This window comes from Azolla caroliniana, unplaced genomic scaffold (genome assembly GCF_043228905.1).
Source record: "Azolla caroliniana isolate FFs.n. ecotype wild unplaced genomic scaffold, voAzoCaro1.0.p SCAF_2, whole genome shotgun sequence".
Lineage (NCBI taxonomy): Eukaryota > Viridiplantae > Streptophyta > Polypodiopsida > Salviniales > Salviniaceae > Azolla > Azolla caroliniana.
Window position 1 is genome coordinate 27253705 of NW_028230437.1, and position 16133 is coordinate 27269837.

The 16133-nt window shown below is 35.5% G+C and overlaps 1 protein-coding gene across 1 annotated transcript; it reads left to right on the top strand.

Annotated features, from left to right (window-relative positions):
- The first annotated feature begins 10348 nt into the window (after positions 1-10348).
- Positions 10349-15794, top strand: LOC147867968 (aquaporin NIP3-1-like). The gene is made up of 5 exons (XM_087315892.1): positions 10349-11371; positions 11695-11919; positions 12517-12711; positions 13620-13681; positions 14792-15794. The coding sequence occupies exons 1-5, from the start codon at positions 11060-11062 to the stop codon at positions 15006-15008; spliced, it is 1011 nt and encodes a 336-aa protein (XP_087172018.1). The 5' UTR covers positions 10349-11059; the 3' UTR covers positions 15009-15794.
- Positions 15795-16133: the final 339 nt, after the last annotated feature.

Below are 16133 nucleotides of genomic sequence, written 5' to 3' on the forward strand. Positions count from 1 at the left end.
TCTTCTCAAGCCGTCTTCATTCCAATGGGTTTGAATTATATAGCCTCTTGGTTTGGAGGGTTTTACAATGTACGCCAATATGACATCATATTTCACATAAGCTTGTGTGCCAATGGGTAAGGGTCTCTTGAGCAGCAGTTCATTGAGAGACATGTGCCACATGTACCTTTATATATCATGTATATGACATATATGGGTGGTTGGTGTGCAACTTTTGGAGCATGAAATGAAAGATGAGTTCACATTGAAGTATGGAACATGAAATCAATGGTGACTTGATTTATGGGATTTGTATTGTAATATATTATAGATTTACTTAAATATTAAGGTTTTCTAAGAAACTCAACAAAATTGATTTCTAGATATTCCCAAGGACATTCATTCTAGGTTAAACAAGAGCTTTGGTGTTTTGAAATCTTCATAATATTCCATAATAGCAAAAATGTATAAGATTAAGTCGATATAGAGCTTTGCATAGGTTGATGTATAAGAAAATGTGGATTAATTTAATATATTTTGGTTTCCTTTCTATATAGGGTGAAGCCATGCAAAACTCGAAAAGAGAATACATAATATAGGAGTATAAAAAAGAGTAGCAAAAACACTTCATCGTAAAATATTGTGGTTGATTTCGTAGAATCTATAATCATTAGGAGATGGGTTGAAAAAGGAAAACCATAAGGTTACATATAATTCATAACTAGCTACTATAAGATCCATTTCACACAAAAGGCAATCTATAAATGGGATATCAAGATTGTTAAATGGGATATCAAGATTGTAAGTGATCCTAATGATGCATAGAATCATCATATGCATGTTTATACATACATACACATATTTTCTTCTATCGAATATGGTTATGATGTGTGATTGTTTACACATGCACAAACAAATTTCTGAATTAGGACAAATTTGAAGTTACTATAGGAAATGAACAATATGGGCAGTCCACACATTTAGTCAATAAATATGATTATGATCTTTGTAAGATGCCTCTTCCCATATTATTATTAGTGTGTTTCTTGAGAGTTAAGAATAATTATTCATTCTAGACATACTTGCGCACTAAGTTCATCTAATCATCGAAATTCGAATATGTGGAAAAAATATGTTATATCATAGCTAAAAAAATGCCAAATATTATTTGTGGCAACCACATATACGATCATCATCATTTCTTGATCTTAATAAACACAAAACAATGCGTGAAAACATGAAATGGTAAAAGTTCACAAAGTATGATACGGGAATGTGGAGGTGTTGATGGATAGATACATGGATTTGATTGGAATATAGTGGATATTGTATAATTGTATTGGCAAGAATATGTAATAAGGGTAACAAGTATTAACATGTTCTATAAAGCGATAGTAGATGTGCACACATCCTTTGATTGGTCACACAATCTCTTTCATACCTAGATTTGTGTGGAAACACACATATTTACATGAAAGATTGCAACACTTGAATAACCTATCATTGTGCCTTCATCATATTGTTTATGCAATAATATGAATTTGAAACTGATGCCTTCAAAGAATTTTGTGTAGGTTGTGGCATAATGGAGAAATGGAAATATACCATTGTAAAGAAAGGTCAACTAATTGCTAGTAAATTTAGTTTGTCATCTTTAAGGACTCGATATCTACATTTGAAGTGTTCGATATCATGTCATGTTCTATGACCATGAAAATATGCATGTGATTTACTCTAACAAACTATAGGATGTTGTTATTTACGAAGATGAATTTAAATATCATGCAATCATAAGGTAGAAACCCTAATGTTCATGTGATTTGATACCCATTGAGGGCCAACATTTGAAATCATTATTCCATGCTAAAGAAATTTAGTTCAAACCTATTTAGAAACACCACAATGGGTTGCTCAATGTATCATGGTTGCTCAATGTATCAGAATAATGTCCACAAAAGTTTTAAGTCTCGGAGAAAGTTGATCCTTTCCTATTTGTTTAAATTGAGGACCCATAAAAGATGGGAAGTTGCTGATCCATTTGCTAAATGCTATAATCTAGACATTGGTGTTTATGGTTAGGGCTACATGATACTAAAAAGACTATAATACACCAAGTCCTAGTAAAGGTTATCCAAAGTCTTGCTTTTGTGTATCTTTATGGTGAGTAAAGGAGGGGCAAAGTAACAAAAAGAACTTAGAATCTTCTTTCCCTTCTTGTGGAGCATCTTTTGAACCCTCGATTATAGAAATGAAGAAAAGCAATGAAATGACATGAAAAGGACGTGTCATGGGTGGACTAAAGAAAGGTTAGGAATTTAAAGGGTCATGTTTCACCCTCGAATCACTTTAGAAGATTGAACTAAAGGACCCAAAGGTGGTGAATTCTTTCCAAGATTCTAAGACATCTCAGTGCTTGTATGGCTAGAGAGACGAAGGACATAGAAAGAAATCCCAATGTGAGTCCAACTTCGAAAATAAAGCTTGTCGTTCTATTGGTCAGCTATTGATTGGTAATGCCACTATGATCAATATTTAATTAGTAGGGAAACTCCCTACTTGTGTTGGTTTGTTAGCATTGTCTCTCTAAAAAGAGACTTCTATTGATTTGAGAAGCCTAGTTTGAAAATTTATTTGTAATACATAATGATAAAAAGTGTATTAGTCTATCTAGTATGCTGAAATACTTTTGTGTAAATGTTTGCGTAACTTTGTTTCATTTATTAAATGCTATAAGAACGAGGAGCATTGTCTCACATCTTGGTTCCATGCAATTTCTTGTTTTGCTTATGAACATTGGTAACAACATAATGTGGATGTGCACGATGGTAAAATAGGAATGAATATCTCTAAAGTAAATTGACTTAAGCCTTGAGGTTTAGGATTAGGATCATGACACACATTAATTACGAAGAGATAAGCACCATCAAGGCAAATTAACGAATACCTTAATATAATGGAAGCATCATGTTTTATGGCCATCATGCATGATAAAGTTTGTATTCAGATGGTGCACATTTCGTTACTTGTAACAAATCACTAAAATTGAACCTAATAATAAGTTACTATATCCTAGGTTGAAGATTATATACTTTGAGTCGGGTGTTCATGATCGTGTGCTTGAACATTTAAGCTTAACCAACTATATATGTTGAATACAGGTGGAACCATCTTAATATGTATATGGTTGACAACAAACATTGTAATGCATGAAAAAATCCCATGGGAGGTTGCTCATTTCATGTTATCCAGTAAATAGTAGTATAGTTGAAACAGAAACAATAAACTAGTATTAGTAAATAGAGAACCCATAGCATACATTGATGAAAAGGACGTAGTATATTATAATCAAAATGACTATGCATGGATGGTATTGTAATCAATAACATTGGGAGATCAATAATAAGTAGTTAAAGTTATATAACTTATTGTGAACTGTTGAGATGAATTACTTTGAATATAAACATCTTGACATTATATGTATATATAACCAAGGCTTTGAGTTACTCAGAAATTTTATTTATTTGTGTTTATTTTACTCTTATAATGAATGAGATATAATCTATACTTACATAGTCTACATTTTATTTTTTTTAAATTAGTACACGAACAAATCATTGATTGAAGTGACTTGTCTAGTCATAAAAAAAAAAAACGTAGGGTTCAAAAAATGGTTCTTTCTTTTTGTCCTTTTCAGTTCAATTTAGTCTATTCTCACATAAACTTTTATTTCACACTTTTAATCTACTTTTTAGAACTCAAAAATTTAAGTTTACCTCTATGTTGATTTTGTAACTTAAGTTATTACAACATGACATTAGCTAACAACCTAACCTTCTAATACACACTCATTTTCCCCAATACTCTAGCTTTATTGCTAAGTTTTGCACGTGAGGTTGCACAATTCCCCATGTACACTTGTCATGGTCCTCACACGTCTATTCCATACGTCTATTCCATTGGACAGAAAAGAAGACATACATAATAGGATTTGGCATTTTCATATGCCAAATATCCAATTTACGTTCTTAATTATGAATGTTCCACATGCCAAAGAATGCATTTATGCCCCTTGATGATGATAAGACAAATTGTGCTAAGTTCAACTTCCTCTCGCTCCTAAGAAACCATAGCTCAACTTCTTGTTCTTCGCAAGTTGTCTGAAGTATCCAACATGGGTGAACGTGTTTCTTAGCTTGAGGCATTGCCAAAGTGTAAAACATGGGTTTGGCCCCAACATCCACTTGCCTACCAATCATGCCATTAAGCTTTGGCAAAGAAGTTTCCATTCGAAACTTGGACTTTCATATTTTGTGGGTCAAGGTTAAGGTAGTTCCCCAAATTTTGTTCAATTCTAGTTTTAAGTGTTGGTACCTCTGAGAATGTAGCTAATTCTCACATTGGGCTACCTCATTCCATAATTGGATAAATTGATTTGCATATGTTAGATTATATCGAGCTTTAATAAATTGGATAAGGGGTCAAGCTTAGATTTTATTATTCAATTTCTAGTCCTTTGTACTTTATCCTTTCTTGATAGGGTTTCGGGGGTGTCTAATGACTCAAGAACAACCTTTCCAAATTTAGCTTATCCATAATTTATGAGTATGCTTCCCATTGTTTTCCATAAGGACCTTGTTGCTCTCATACTTGGAAAATGTCTTACCAAAACTAATACATCACCTCCATGAGGATTGGATGCTTGGACAAAGTTCAAACCAATTGGAGCTTCCTCATTGTTAGCATGAGAACAATTCTCTTTGGGGTGATGGAATGACCCTTATTTTCAATTTGATTGTTACATTACTACATTGTTGTCCAATCCCAAGGGCCCTTGGCCCCATCTTTCTTAGGGCACATGCAAGCATGTATCCACATCAATGAGAAAGTTCCTTTGCCAAATGTTATTCTTAACAATGTGTATGATTTGGTCCAATTGGTTCACTGATGGAATGGCAATATGTATGATGTAGGTGAGTTTGGAAACCTTAATATATATCGTGTGTCCCGTGAGAAGTGTATTTTATCATCCAATTGATTTCTTGCTTTTCTAGCTTGTTGATCCATTGATACATTGATCCCACTATTATTTTGCATTAGATGACTATCCACAGAATTACCAAACACTCACTAAGCATGACCCTCAAGAGTGAGAGGCACACACAAGTGGACGTTAATTTCCAAGGAGACTTTCTTTCTAGCATTTGTCTTATATGGACGATTTGGTTGTCTTATCTAGGGAGCTCGATGCCACACCCAAATGTTATATTGCTTCACACACATTTTCTCGATCCATTCTTGATTCATCATATCATTTTTGCGAATGGTTTGTTTCTAGTAATAGCAATCCCATCTCTTCTAGGCCTTGTTTCGCTTTTCTCATGAAATCCTAGCCTAGAGCGTTCAAAACAATTGAAACAAGCAAGGAGAAACTGGAAAACTCTATATGGCAAGTTGTTAGGGCTATACTATTTCAAATCCCCTCCTATTGACATTGATGCTCAACGAGGCCCTTTCAATGAGTATTTAGACCCATCCTTGTAACTGATCACCTACTTGGATTATTTTAGCGTATACTGATAAAACATGATTGGCAATCCTCAAAATCCTTTATCCACTCCTAGAGTTGGGGAGTTAGGGATGTGTCAATCATTGATGTATGAGACATTAAGGATGTCAATGGCCTCAAATTAGACATGTACATGAAAAATTTTCATGTATGTACTATTGATATTTTTCCCCTAGAAAGTTACGACATTCGTATTAAGAAAATGCCCTAAGGCTATAATACATGAAATATGTACATTTATGTAATGAGCCCCCATGCGAAGTTTTAATTGTTGGCTTAAATAACTATTTCGGTGTAGAGTAGACCCACCCCATCTTATAAAAAAACCATCTATAAAATATTCCTTTGTCCCATATGGCATGAAACTCCAATAGTTGTAACTCTACTTGTTGTGTATTACCTTTTATATTATCCAAAGAACCTCTAAGATTATGCATGATCATTGTCCGAATCGTAGAAATAATCTAGGTAGGTCTTTTAGTCACATTTTGGAATACCTTCAAACATCTAGTCTCCTAAATATACCAAATTGTGATACTACTTACCAATTGCCATATTTTAGGTTTATCAGTCTCAATTTGTGGATTCAGAGGTATAATTGTTTTTTGCAGTTGACCATTTCTCATAACAAGAGCATCTACAACATCCTCTTGTTCATATACCATTTGTTTATCTTGTACCACTACCCATAATACTATCCCCATGCCCCCATGTATACACAGTTAGAGGAAGGACTGATATCAACAATGTTATGATTCTTTTCCATATTTCCATCGCAAAGACACAACTTTGTAAATGATGCTTAGTAGTCTCGACTAGTTCGTACAAAAAGGGCACATATTGTTTGCATTCACTCCTTTTCGTCAACCATTAATTGCTATAGCTATATGAACCAACAATAGTAAAAAAAACAAATTTCCTACTCATTTTTATGCTCCACAACCATTTCCAATAATTGCTTGAGATGTTGTGGAGAAAGTTCATCTCGTCTCCAGAAAACATTTGTAGCTAGTTCCTTCCATGATCAAGCACCTAATATTTTCCTACCAATCTTCATAGAATACTAAAAAGAACACATGTTTTATCTGAGCTTGAATCAACACTTTCCTATATAGTTCTCCAGGATCCCAAGCTAATCAAGATTTTGATCTCCTTTCCAGAATCAAAAACCTCCAAAATAGATTTGTGGATCTGGATCTAAGACCCAATTTGATCCATCATTTGCGACAATCCTCACTTCTTATGCAAACAATAACTAAACAAATTAGTTTCGGTATATGTGAAAGTTAACCGACCATCGTATTGTCCACCAAAAGTCATAAAATCTTATTCCCCAATGTAGGCTTTTACTCCGGTCAAAACATCCAATGGTGCAAATAAAGATATCCACTTATGTGTAAACGGTCCAAATTGCACATGAATATTAGGAAGAGTGGCTTATATTGTAGAATACATAGTCTTTCCGTCCCTTATATTATTAAGCATTAGCATTCTTTGGTATATCGATGTGGACAAAAATGTTCTCCAAGCACTTATAGATTGTGCTAGCCCCCTATCTAATTCAACCCATGTGCATGAGTATGCCTTCCCAACTTTTAATTACACCAAGTTGTGATATAAGTGGCTACCAATATTCTTAGTCTCGTTGAAGATATTATATATATATTTTATACATTGGCAATCCCTTGGAAACATTCAAATCTTTTGCCATCAGGATTGATGGTTTACCTTTTGTATTTGCCCTCTTTGATATGAATATATTAACCATTACATATAAATGAAAGGAAATAAAATGTGTTTAGGTACATACATACATGCAAATGTATGTATGTATGCACTAGCATGCATATGTGAACATGATATTTCCCTTTGGGCTCTCCAATGGGAGCAATTCCAACAAGGCTTAGACCATAAATTTTAAGATATACCAATACAACATAATTTTAGAGATCACATAAGGGCATATCGCTTACCAATGGCAAGAGTTAACATGATGGAAATAAATCATAATAATATACCTCAGTGTATATTTAAGCACATTTTAGAGACATTTACCATCCCGATGGAAGGAGTTGAATTCTCCAACAATGGTTTACAAAAGCAAGGGCCATAGAGGCCCCATTAAAAGGAACAAAACATATAAAAATATCCTTCAAGGCACATAAGCTTGAAAGATAGTCAATGCTACGACACTTTTACATGTATTATCAAAAGAATGATGCATGTGATATGTGATCTCTAATATTTTAAAATAAAGTTTGGTGTTTGGACTTGGGTGTGCATCAACAAATAAATTGTTTACAAATAACGCATTGTATCATCATTTAAATAACGTTTCTTTTGATCTTGAAAGGAAGACCTTGAAATTGCCAATATATTATTGCCTTCCGACGTTAGTTGTCTCTATATGAAGACCCAAGTTGAACTAAGAGAACATAATTTAAGATATGGTTGCATGAAGAAAGATGTGTCATGCTTGACTCTGATTGGGCACCAAATTTGAGGTCATCAGAGTAAGTATATTGATGAATTGGGATCATATTGCATGAATTGATTTCAATGCCAAGGATTTGGCACTACATTTTGATGAATATGATGCGTCGTGCTAGAAAGATTGGGCTAATCGTAGTGACAATGTTACGAGCTTAGTCGAGATTTCAAAAGCATGGACAATTTTGGAAGGTACAGAGGTTAGTTATGTCCATTTGATCTACCAATCTTGAGGGGGGAGTGAAGAAAGTATACCAAGCTGAAATGTCTCAAATGTATGTTGAAATAAGGTCTAAAACCTAATGCAACCACATTCACAGGCAATATTCATTGTAATAGTTGACTATTTTAATACCAATGGAGGATATTTTTTATGGAAAAAATAAAAATAAAAATAAAGATATGGTTGCAAGCTATTCATTCCAAAAAACTTTCAGATAATCACCTTCCACTCTTTATATCCATGAACCAAATGTATTCGTACACATGGATAGGTGGACATACATACATACATACACACACACACACACACACACACACACACACACACACATACACATACACATACACATACACATACACATGTATGTACGTGTGTAATCACAAATGGTTCTATGTTTCAATATTCTTGTATGGATGTAGGTACTCCTGAGTGAATAATGTTTCTATATTCTTGTATGGATGTAGGTACTCATGAGTGAATAATGTTTCTATATTCTTGTATGGATGTAGGTACTCATGAGTGAATAATGTTTCTATATTCTTGTATGGATGTAGGAACTCATGAGTGAATAGGGTGCATTATACACTTACAGATAAATATATGTCAGCTCTAGTTGGAGTTAACATGTGCTAGAAAAATTCGAAACTCACAACTTTATTTGAGGTTTCGCCATGTTTTTTTCTTTTGGGTGATCCTTAATTTTTTGTGGGGGTGCTAGTGCCAACTAGGGTAAGCATAAGCCCATACACAAACACATTGTACATATATAACAAAATAGAATAACTGGTTTTAGACGAAGTCTCACTTGGAAATTGGCACTTAAATTTTAATAGTTGGGAGAATACAAATTTTTTAGACGTTATGGTCTTTTGGACAAATCGAAGAAGTGGGGTATGTGGTCTATGCATGTGCATGTATATTCATTCACGTCACGTATCCATACGAGATGGGGCACCATTGTATCTTTAAGGGACAAGCAAACTTCAACAAGTACATGAGGGAGCTCTATAAAAGGAGGTAGACTTTCGGTGTCTTTGGATTATATTGAAATACTTAGGATTCTCTCGAATCTTCTTTAACAAATGTTCTCAAAACCTTACCCCACGACATTTTAATACATTTATGTTAAAACTTTAAAATCTGCTAATACATCCCCTCTCACATGGTTTCATGTTTTAATAGAAAGCTTATTCTCTTGAAAGCTACCAAAATTCTAAAAACACCGGATTGAACTTACAATCAAAACCAATCATCTCATGTTTTATCTGCAAGGTGAACCTACTTCTTAAATCAGTCCATTTCTCTTCTTCCTATCCTAAAGTTATTGTACAGTGTTAGGTTAGAATAGTTATTATTAATTTTCTTTCATATTCAACTCCCCATCTAGCTTTGGTGCATTCCATGTATTGGGAGAAAAAATTAGAAATCCTAGCATCATGATGATGATTGGGGCCTCTTTTTACTCCCCAAATCTAGAGATTCCATGAATGTTTCCTAACAATTAGCTTGCTCATGGCTTCCATGTATGCCATGCCATGATGAGGATGGTGGTGCATCATCATCATCACTATAGACATGTCTCATTCTAATGACCTTTACCATCATCATAATTCAGCATTCAGCATTCAGCATTCACCATTCACCATTCATCATCACCATCACCATCACCATCTACATTTATGGTCCTTGAACCCCATGGGTGACACATCGACAAGGGCTTGAGGGTTCACATGATTGATAATCATCATATTTATCATGTTCATTTTCATTGCATTTGAAGCAAGCCATGAACAAATCGAAGTCTGTGGCACCTATAATGGGTTTGTGTTAGTGGTCATTCTCATGCCCATAGTATAGTCCATGATCATATGCTAATATAGCATATGACACACACCAACAAAACACTTCACAACACATAAAATCCATTTTTTAGTTAAAAAGACTAAATACTAAATAAATAAATAAGTAAAAAAGTAATAAAAAGGTAAATAAAATAAATTCTCCTTCTTGGATCTCTCAATCCACACCGAGGAAAAAAACAGAAAGAGAAACAGAGTCTCCCCTGTTTCTCTACTTATTTAATCTGTGTATTGTACACACACATATAAACAACTCAGTTGCCATAGATTCTTTTCTGTTCGATGATATAGCACTCAATTTGGCTTCCCTTTCAAAGAGCATTCATTGAGATCTCATCATCTGCCTTTTCATTTTCTTCTAGTTCTGTTTCTGAGCTATGGAAGAATTCCTTCCTTCTTTCATTATCCTTCTAAATTAGTTGAAGAAAAAGATTAAAATGAGCTTCTTCCTTTTAGAGTGCTCCTCTTATAGAAGCTTCTAATTCCTCTCTGTAAATAAGCTGTCTCGCAGTCCCTTTAGTTTTCTTTCTCTCTGTGTTTCTCTGTATTTCTTTCCTTTAGAGAGTATCAATCTGGCCATCAGATCTGCTCTGCCTTAATCCTACTTTAATAAAAACTTACCAATCATGTAAAGCACTCAATCCTTAAACTTTAGATTTAACCCTCTTGTAGGGAACCTCAAAAAAAAAAAAAAAAAGATTTCATATGCAATAGCGTTAGAATGTAGTGAGGCAAATCAAAAGGTAAAATATCTCTAATTCAAGCCTAGAAAGCTTTTTAAAAAAAACCCTAAAACAAAAAAACCAAATTTCAAGTAATTAGTGATTTTTTGTTTGCATTTCATATTGTTATTTAGTATTTACATTGATGGTGGTTAGATAAAACAAAAACAAGTGTGAAAATTTGTTAAGTGCTTTCATCACAAGAAAGAAACAGAAGAAAATGGGATCAGAAGATGGATATAATAATAATGCAGGGTCCACAACACCAGTATCTACTCCCCAGACACCATTTACTCCTCTTCCTCTGCTGAACACTTCAAGGAATGCCAATTCATCATCAGTAGGAAGAGAGGTTGTGGTTGTGGATGGTGATGGTGATGGTAATGGTGGTGCTAGGAAGGTGTCTATAATACTAGGGCAATGCTTCGCCATTGACACGAATGGCCGGCATGGCGACGAAGATCCTGAGAACATCACCTTCTCCCGCGCTTGCGTCCACCCTCCGGTCCCTTCAGTCTCTCTCACAAGGAAGGTTAGAATAGAAATTAGGGTTTCTTCCCTTCCCTTCACTTATTTCTCTCCATTCAAGCTCAACACCATGATCATGATATACCCCTCACTCATTCATGATTCTATTACTATATCATGAATGAATGAAGATGGTGCTTGCAAAACACTTTTGTTATGTACTTGCTAAGCTATTGATTCAGAAGATGTGTACCATGTGGTGTTGTTGTTTAAACTTTAAAATGCTATGATCATTGATGCCTTTTGTTCATTTGTTTGTATTTGTAAAATGCTATTAAATGTCGTGTGCTCATTTTGTTTTTTGTGTTTGTAATGGGGTATCATTAGATTGGTGCTGAATTTGTGGGGACATTCATCTTGATATTTGTGGCGACGGCCGCGGTGATCGTGGATGAGAAGACGGGCGGTTCGCTCACGATAATCGGGAATGCCGCGGCCGCAGGCCTTGCCGTGATGGCCGTCATCCTCTCCGTTGGCCATATCTCGGGCGCCCACCTCAATCCGTGCCTCACCCTTTCCTTCGCCGCCCTCCGCAAATTCCCTTGGGTCCAGGCATGTACATACATATATATAACCTCTCATCTTTAGTAGTCACTAACAATCTCAACCATTGCATTACAATCAATGCATGTCATTAAGCATATACCCTATCCATTATGGCATCTCATGAATTATCATCCATCATGTCATATCTAGAAAAACACAAAATTTGGGGGCATTAGCTCGTATCATATCTAGATAGTCACGGAATTCTAATCCATCATGTCTACTCATGTCAACCATATTATGTGCTTGTTCGTCGCATGTCCAGCTCATAGTGTCTCATTGCTTCCTTTGTTTTGTGAGATAACTCATTGTCAATATCTGGGGGATCTCTTGTAATTATGTAAGCAACTGACCGCGAGGTACCACTTGAGGAATTCGATCGGAAGGGATTTCTTATGGGCCGAGTATGTTTGCACATATGCATAAAGAGTATCCTTGAGATTGGGGTACAAGCACATCCTCTAGGAAAAGGGGTACATTTTGATTTTCTTATAATACCATGTCTGCTAGGTAACTCAAATCTTTGGCATTCATTTTGTTTTCAAATATGTTGGGTGGCATTTTATCCATTGTTCTTATCTTGTCTTCTTTTGTTCCATCTAGGTTCCCGCATATCTTGCGGCACAGATTGTTGGATCGATATGTGCATCTTTTGCTCTCAAAGGCATTTTCAACCCTGATCTCCATGGAGGTGTTACCGTTCCATCTGGCACTGACCTACAATCTTTTCTTCTTGAACTTGTCATCAGCTTCAACCTCATGTTCGTCGTCACTGCGGTCGCAACGGACACTAGAGCCGTAAAAAAAACTCTCACATCCGGTTTTTTGCTTTTTGTAGTCAATTTGTTTTCATCAAAATGCATGAATCATAACACCATTATCGTCTTTGGCTTTTTAAATTTTGGTTTCATCCATCTACTACTCTTATGCTGGTATTTATATAATCTAAATTTCACCGACCCTTTTTCTCGATTCCATGTTGCTGGTACTCCCTAACGTTGGAAAAGAACTTTGTGCCATTTGGATTTGGATGCATTCATGTATATCTTATGTATCTATAACTAGTCTTGTTTATGCCAATTGCACACACTTTTAGGTGTTTGTAATGGACTCACCACATTATATAACATGTGTGTTTCTTTGATATATAGTCTAGAAGGTTCTCTCACCAATGCATTGGATCTCATCCACTTGGTGTTTAATTTGCAATTGAAGTGTGTGTTACTCTTTGTGTGCATATTATAATACTTTGTTGAAAGCTATACAAGTATAGACTACTCATTGCACTCATTCTAAAGCATTTTGACATGTCAACATGCTTGAATTTCCAATAATTGTTTTGGCATTATGGCATCATTGATCAATGCATCTAAATTTCTAGCCTTTCCAAGTATCAACCCATTGGCATTCCTAATTGACTTCTAGTATTAGCACATTCAAATTTCCCAATTCTTTACTAGATGTTTTAGTGTCAATCTGGTCTATTGCTCATGATTCTAACGTCTCATCTTTTCGATTGCATTAGATAGTGTCTCCTCATCCAAAATTCCAACCATGCATTACATCAACCTTTTCTTAGATGTATCATGCAATCAAGTTATAAAAGTTTGTTTCTCATATTACACTAGCAGTTGCGGTGTCAAAACTCATCCAAAATTGTAAAATATATTACCAACAATTGATTTAATATTTTTGGAATGTCCTAGGTTGGTGAATTGGCTGCAATAGCTGTTGGAGCCACGGTCATGATGAACATACTTATATCGGGGTAAAGATTCTCTTTGCATTCGTTGAACAACCCATGTTTTGTTGCATTGGATTCATAACCAACAATACGTGCATGAAAGCACGTGTTACTACTTTTTAGCTCACTACTTAAATTAGGAGATGATACTCGTCAAAACCCGAGACATTGACAACTTGTTGAGAGCCTTGTCCCACTAAGATCTATATAAACAAATACTACGAGTATTTCAAAATCCAGTCTCCTCCATATAATCGACTGGGGATTTGAAAGCAAAAATGGATTATAAATAGGAAATTTGACATTTTACCTAACAAGAGGGAGAATTTCTCAATTAAAAATTGAGAGAAACTCGTAGGTTGTAAATTTCACACATAGCTAATAGCTATTGAAAAATGTGGGTGTCACACCATGTGGTTAGGTTGGGAAAACCACATAAGAAATATTGAAATTGTGTAGTTGGGGAATGGTTACTACAAGAGAGGTTAATTATAGTGATAAAAAGCAATAACACAAAGCCCATCAAAACCCGAGTGGCCAATATAGATGTCATGCTAGTGCTCACAAAGGATCTATAATCATCTTCTCTTCACAATGGAATCTTTGGGACATCGTGTGGAAAAATTGTGTAAATGGATGCCTTGATCCATAGCCATAAAATGTTAACTCTGACCAATATGGAGAAGAAACGTCTCTTTTTTGGCAAAACTTGTTTGCATCGTTGTTTTCCCCCCCTTAGTGCATCCTCATTCTAGTAGGAAACAATCTACTACAATCGAGAGGAAATTTCTTGAAAAGAAATCATATATTTATACTCACAATGAACTTCCTTTCTTGAAAAGAAGTCATATATTTATACTCACAATGAACAAACAGTTCTAGCCTTTTTTCCGCCTAATATAGAAATGTCATTGGCGAGCCAATGGCTTCAACCAAAACCTAGGGATGTATGACTGCTTTTTTGCCTTGGGAATCATGGTATGAATTGGTAATCAATACCCATGACATGAATCATCTTTTGAAACTGAATTGCTAAATCATGACATGAATTAGGGTTGTTTGGTGTCTAGGATTGAATGCCATATCCATCCCCAATACGGATTCTTTTGACACTTCTATGAAATAACTATGCAGTGCGACGTCGGGGGGTTCAATGAATCCAGTGAGGACATTGGGGCCAGCCATAGCCGCGAACAATTACAAGGGGCTATGGCTCTACATGATCGGGCCACCGCTTGGTGCATTGGGGGGTGCTACCGCATATGCTCTCATCCGCCTTAGTGACGACGATCCAGGACCCTCGCGCTCCGTCCGGAGCTTCCGACGCTCTGCCACCACCACCCCACGCTAAACAACCATCCACATAGAACCCTAAACCCCATCACCATCACAAACCCTACATATATCATTACAATGCCACCATTGTTCTATTCACTCAAACTATCATCATACATCTTCCCATCACCATCAACCTTAATATCACTATTATAACCTAAGCTACATGACCTTTGTTTTTTCTTCCATGAACCCTTTCTTGCATGTCACATGTTGACATTCATAAAACTTCATCAAGCCTACTACAACCACTCCCATCACCAGCAACTCAGGATCACTATCAAACCTAATGTAGCTCTTACCATCACTATTATAATCGAAGTCGCCATTATATCAAATTACCTTGTTATAGCCAGTACCAACTATAATCTTGAGTATTGTGCATTTGAGATGCATCTTTACTCAGGGTCTACGATAAGTTGTTCAAGGGTGGATGGCCTCGACCACTCGTTTGGACACACACCTCAAAGCTTTCATTTGTGCTCTTCTACTTAGGCACCATTATCTTCATCTTCTGCAAATTGCGACCAATATCCTCATCTTTCCTCAATAAGATGTCCATCGAGGCTCCTTTCCTCCTTGTGGCTTACCTTATGTTACTTCTATTTGCATGTAGCTGAGTGTTTGTTTTCAACCATGTCATTGTCACCAATATCCTCATCTATCCTTAATAATAATGTCCATTCAGGCTCCTTGCCTCCTTGTGACCAACCTTATGTCACTTCTATTTGCATGTAGCTGAGTGTTTGTTTTCAACCATAGTAGTGAATTGTCTTTTATTGAATAAATATGTTTTATGCTATTATTGCGTCCTTCACTTGAATTATGAAGCATGTTTTGTATGACTCCAAATTTGTCATTGTAATTTTCTTTATACATGCACAACACAAACATTTTGTATCTAGGAAGCGTGTCGACAACAATTTAAATTATCACTATATAACCATACTATGTGTTTTATTGTTACATCTAGAGCACTCCAACATTTATACACCAACTTCTACTTCGTTAGTTTGACACCGAATAAGTTCAATATGTGCATGTTCTAACTTTAGTAACAAAGTCTGAGCCCAAGACTTGTTTTTACAAACATATTTGGAATATCTGGCATTGTCATCGTTATATGGTATGCAAGTACCTA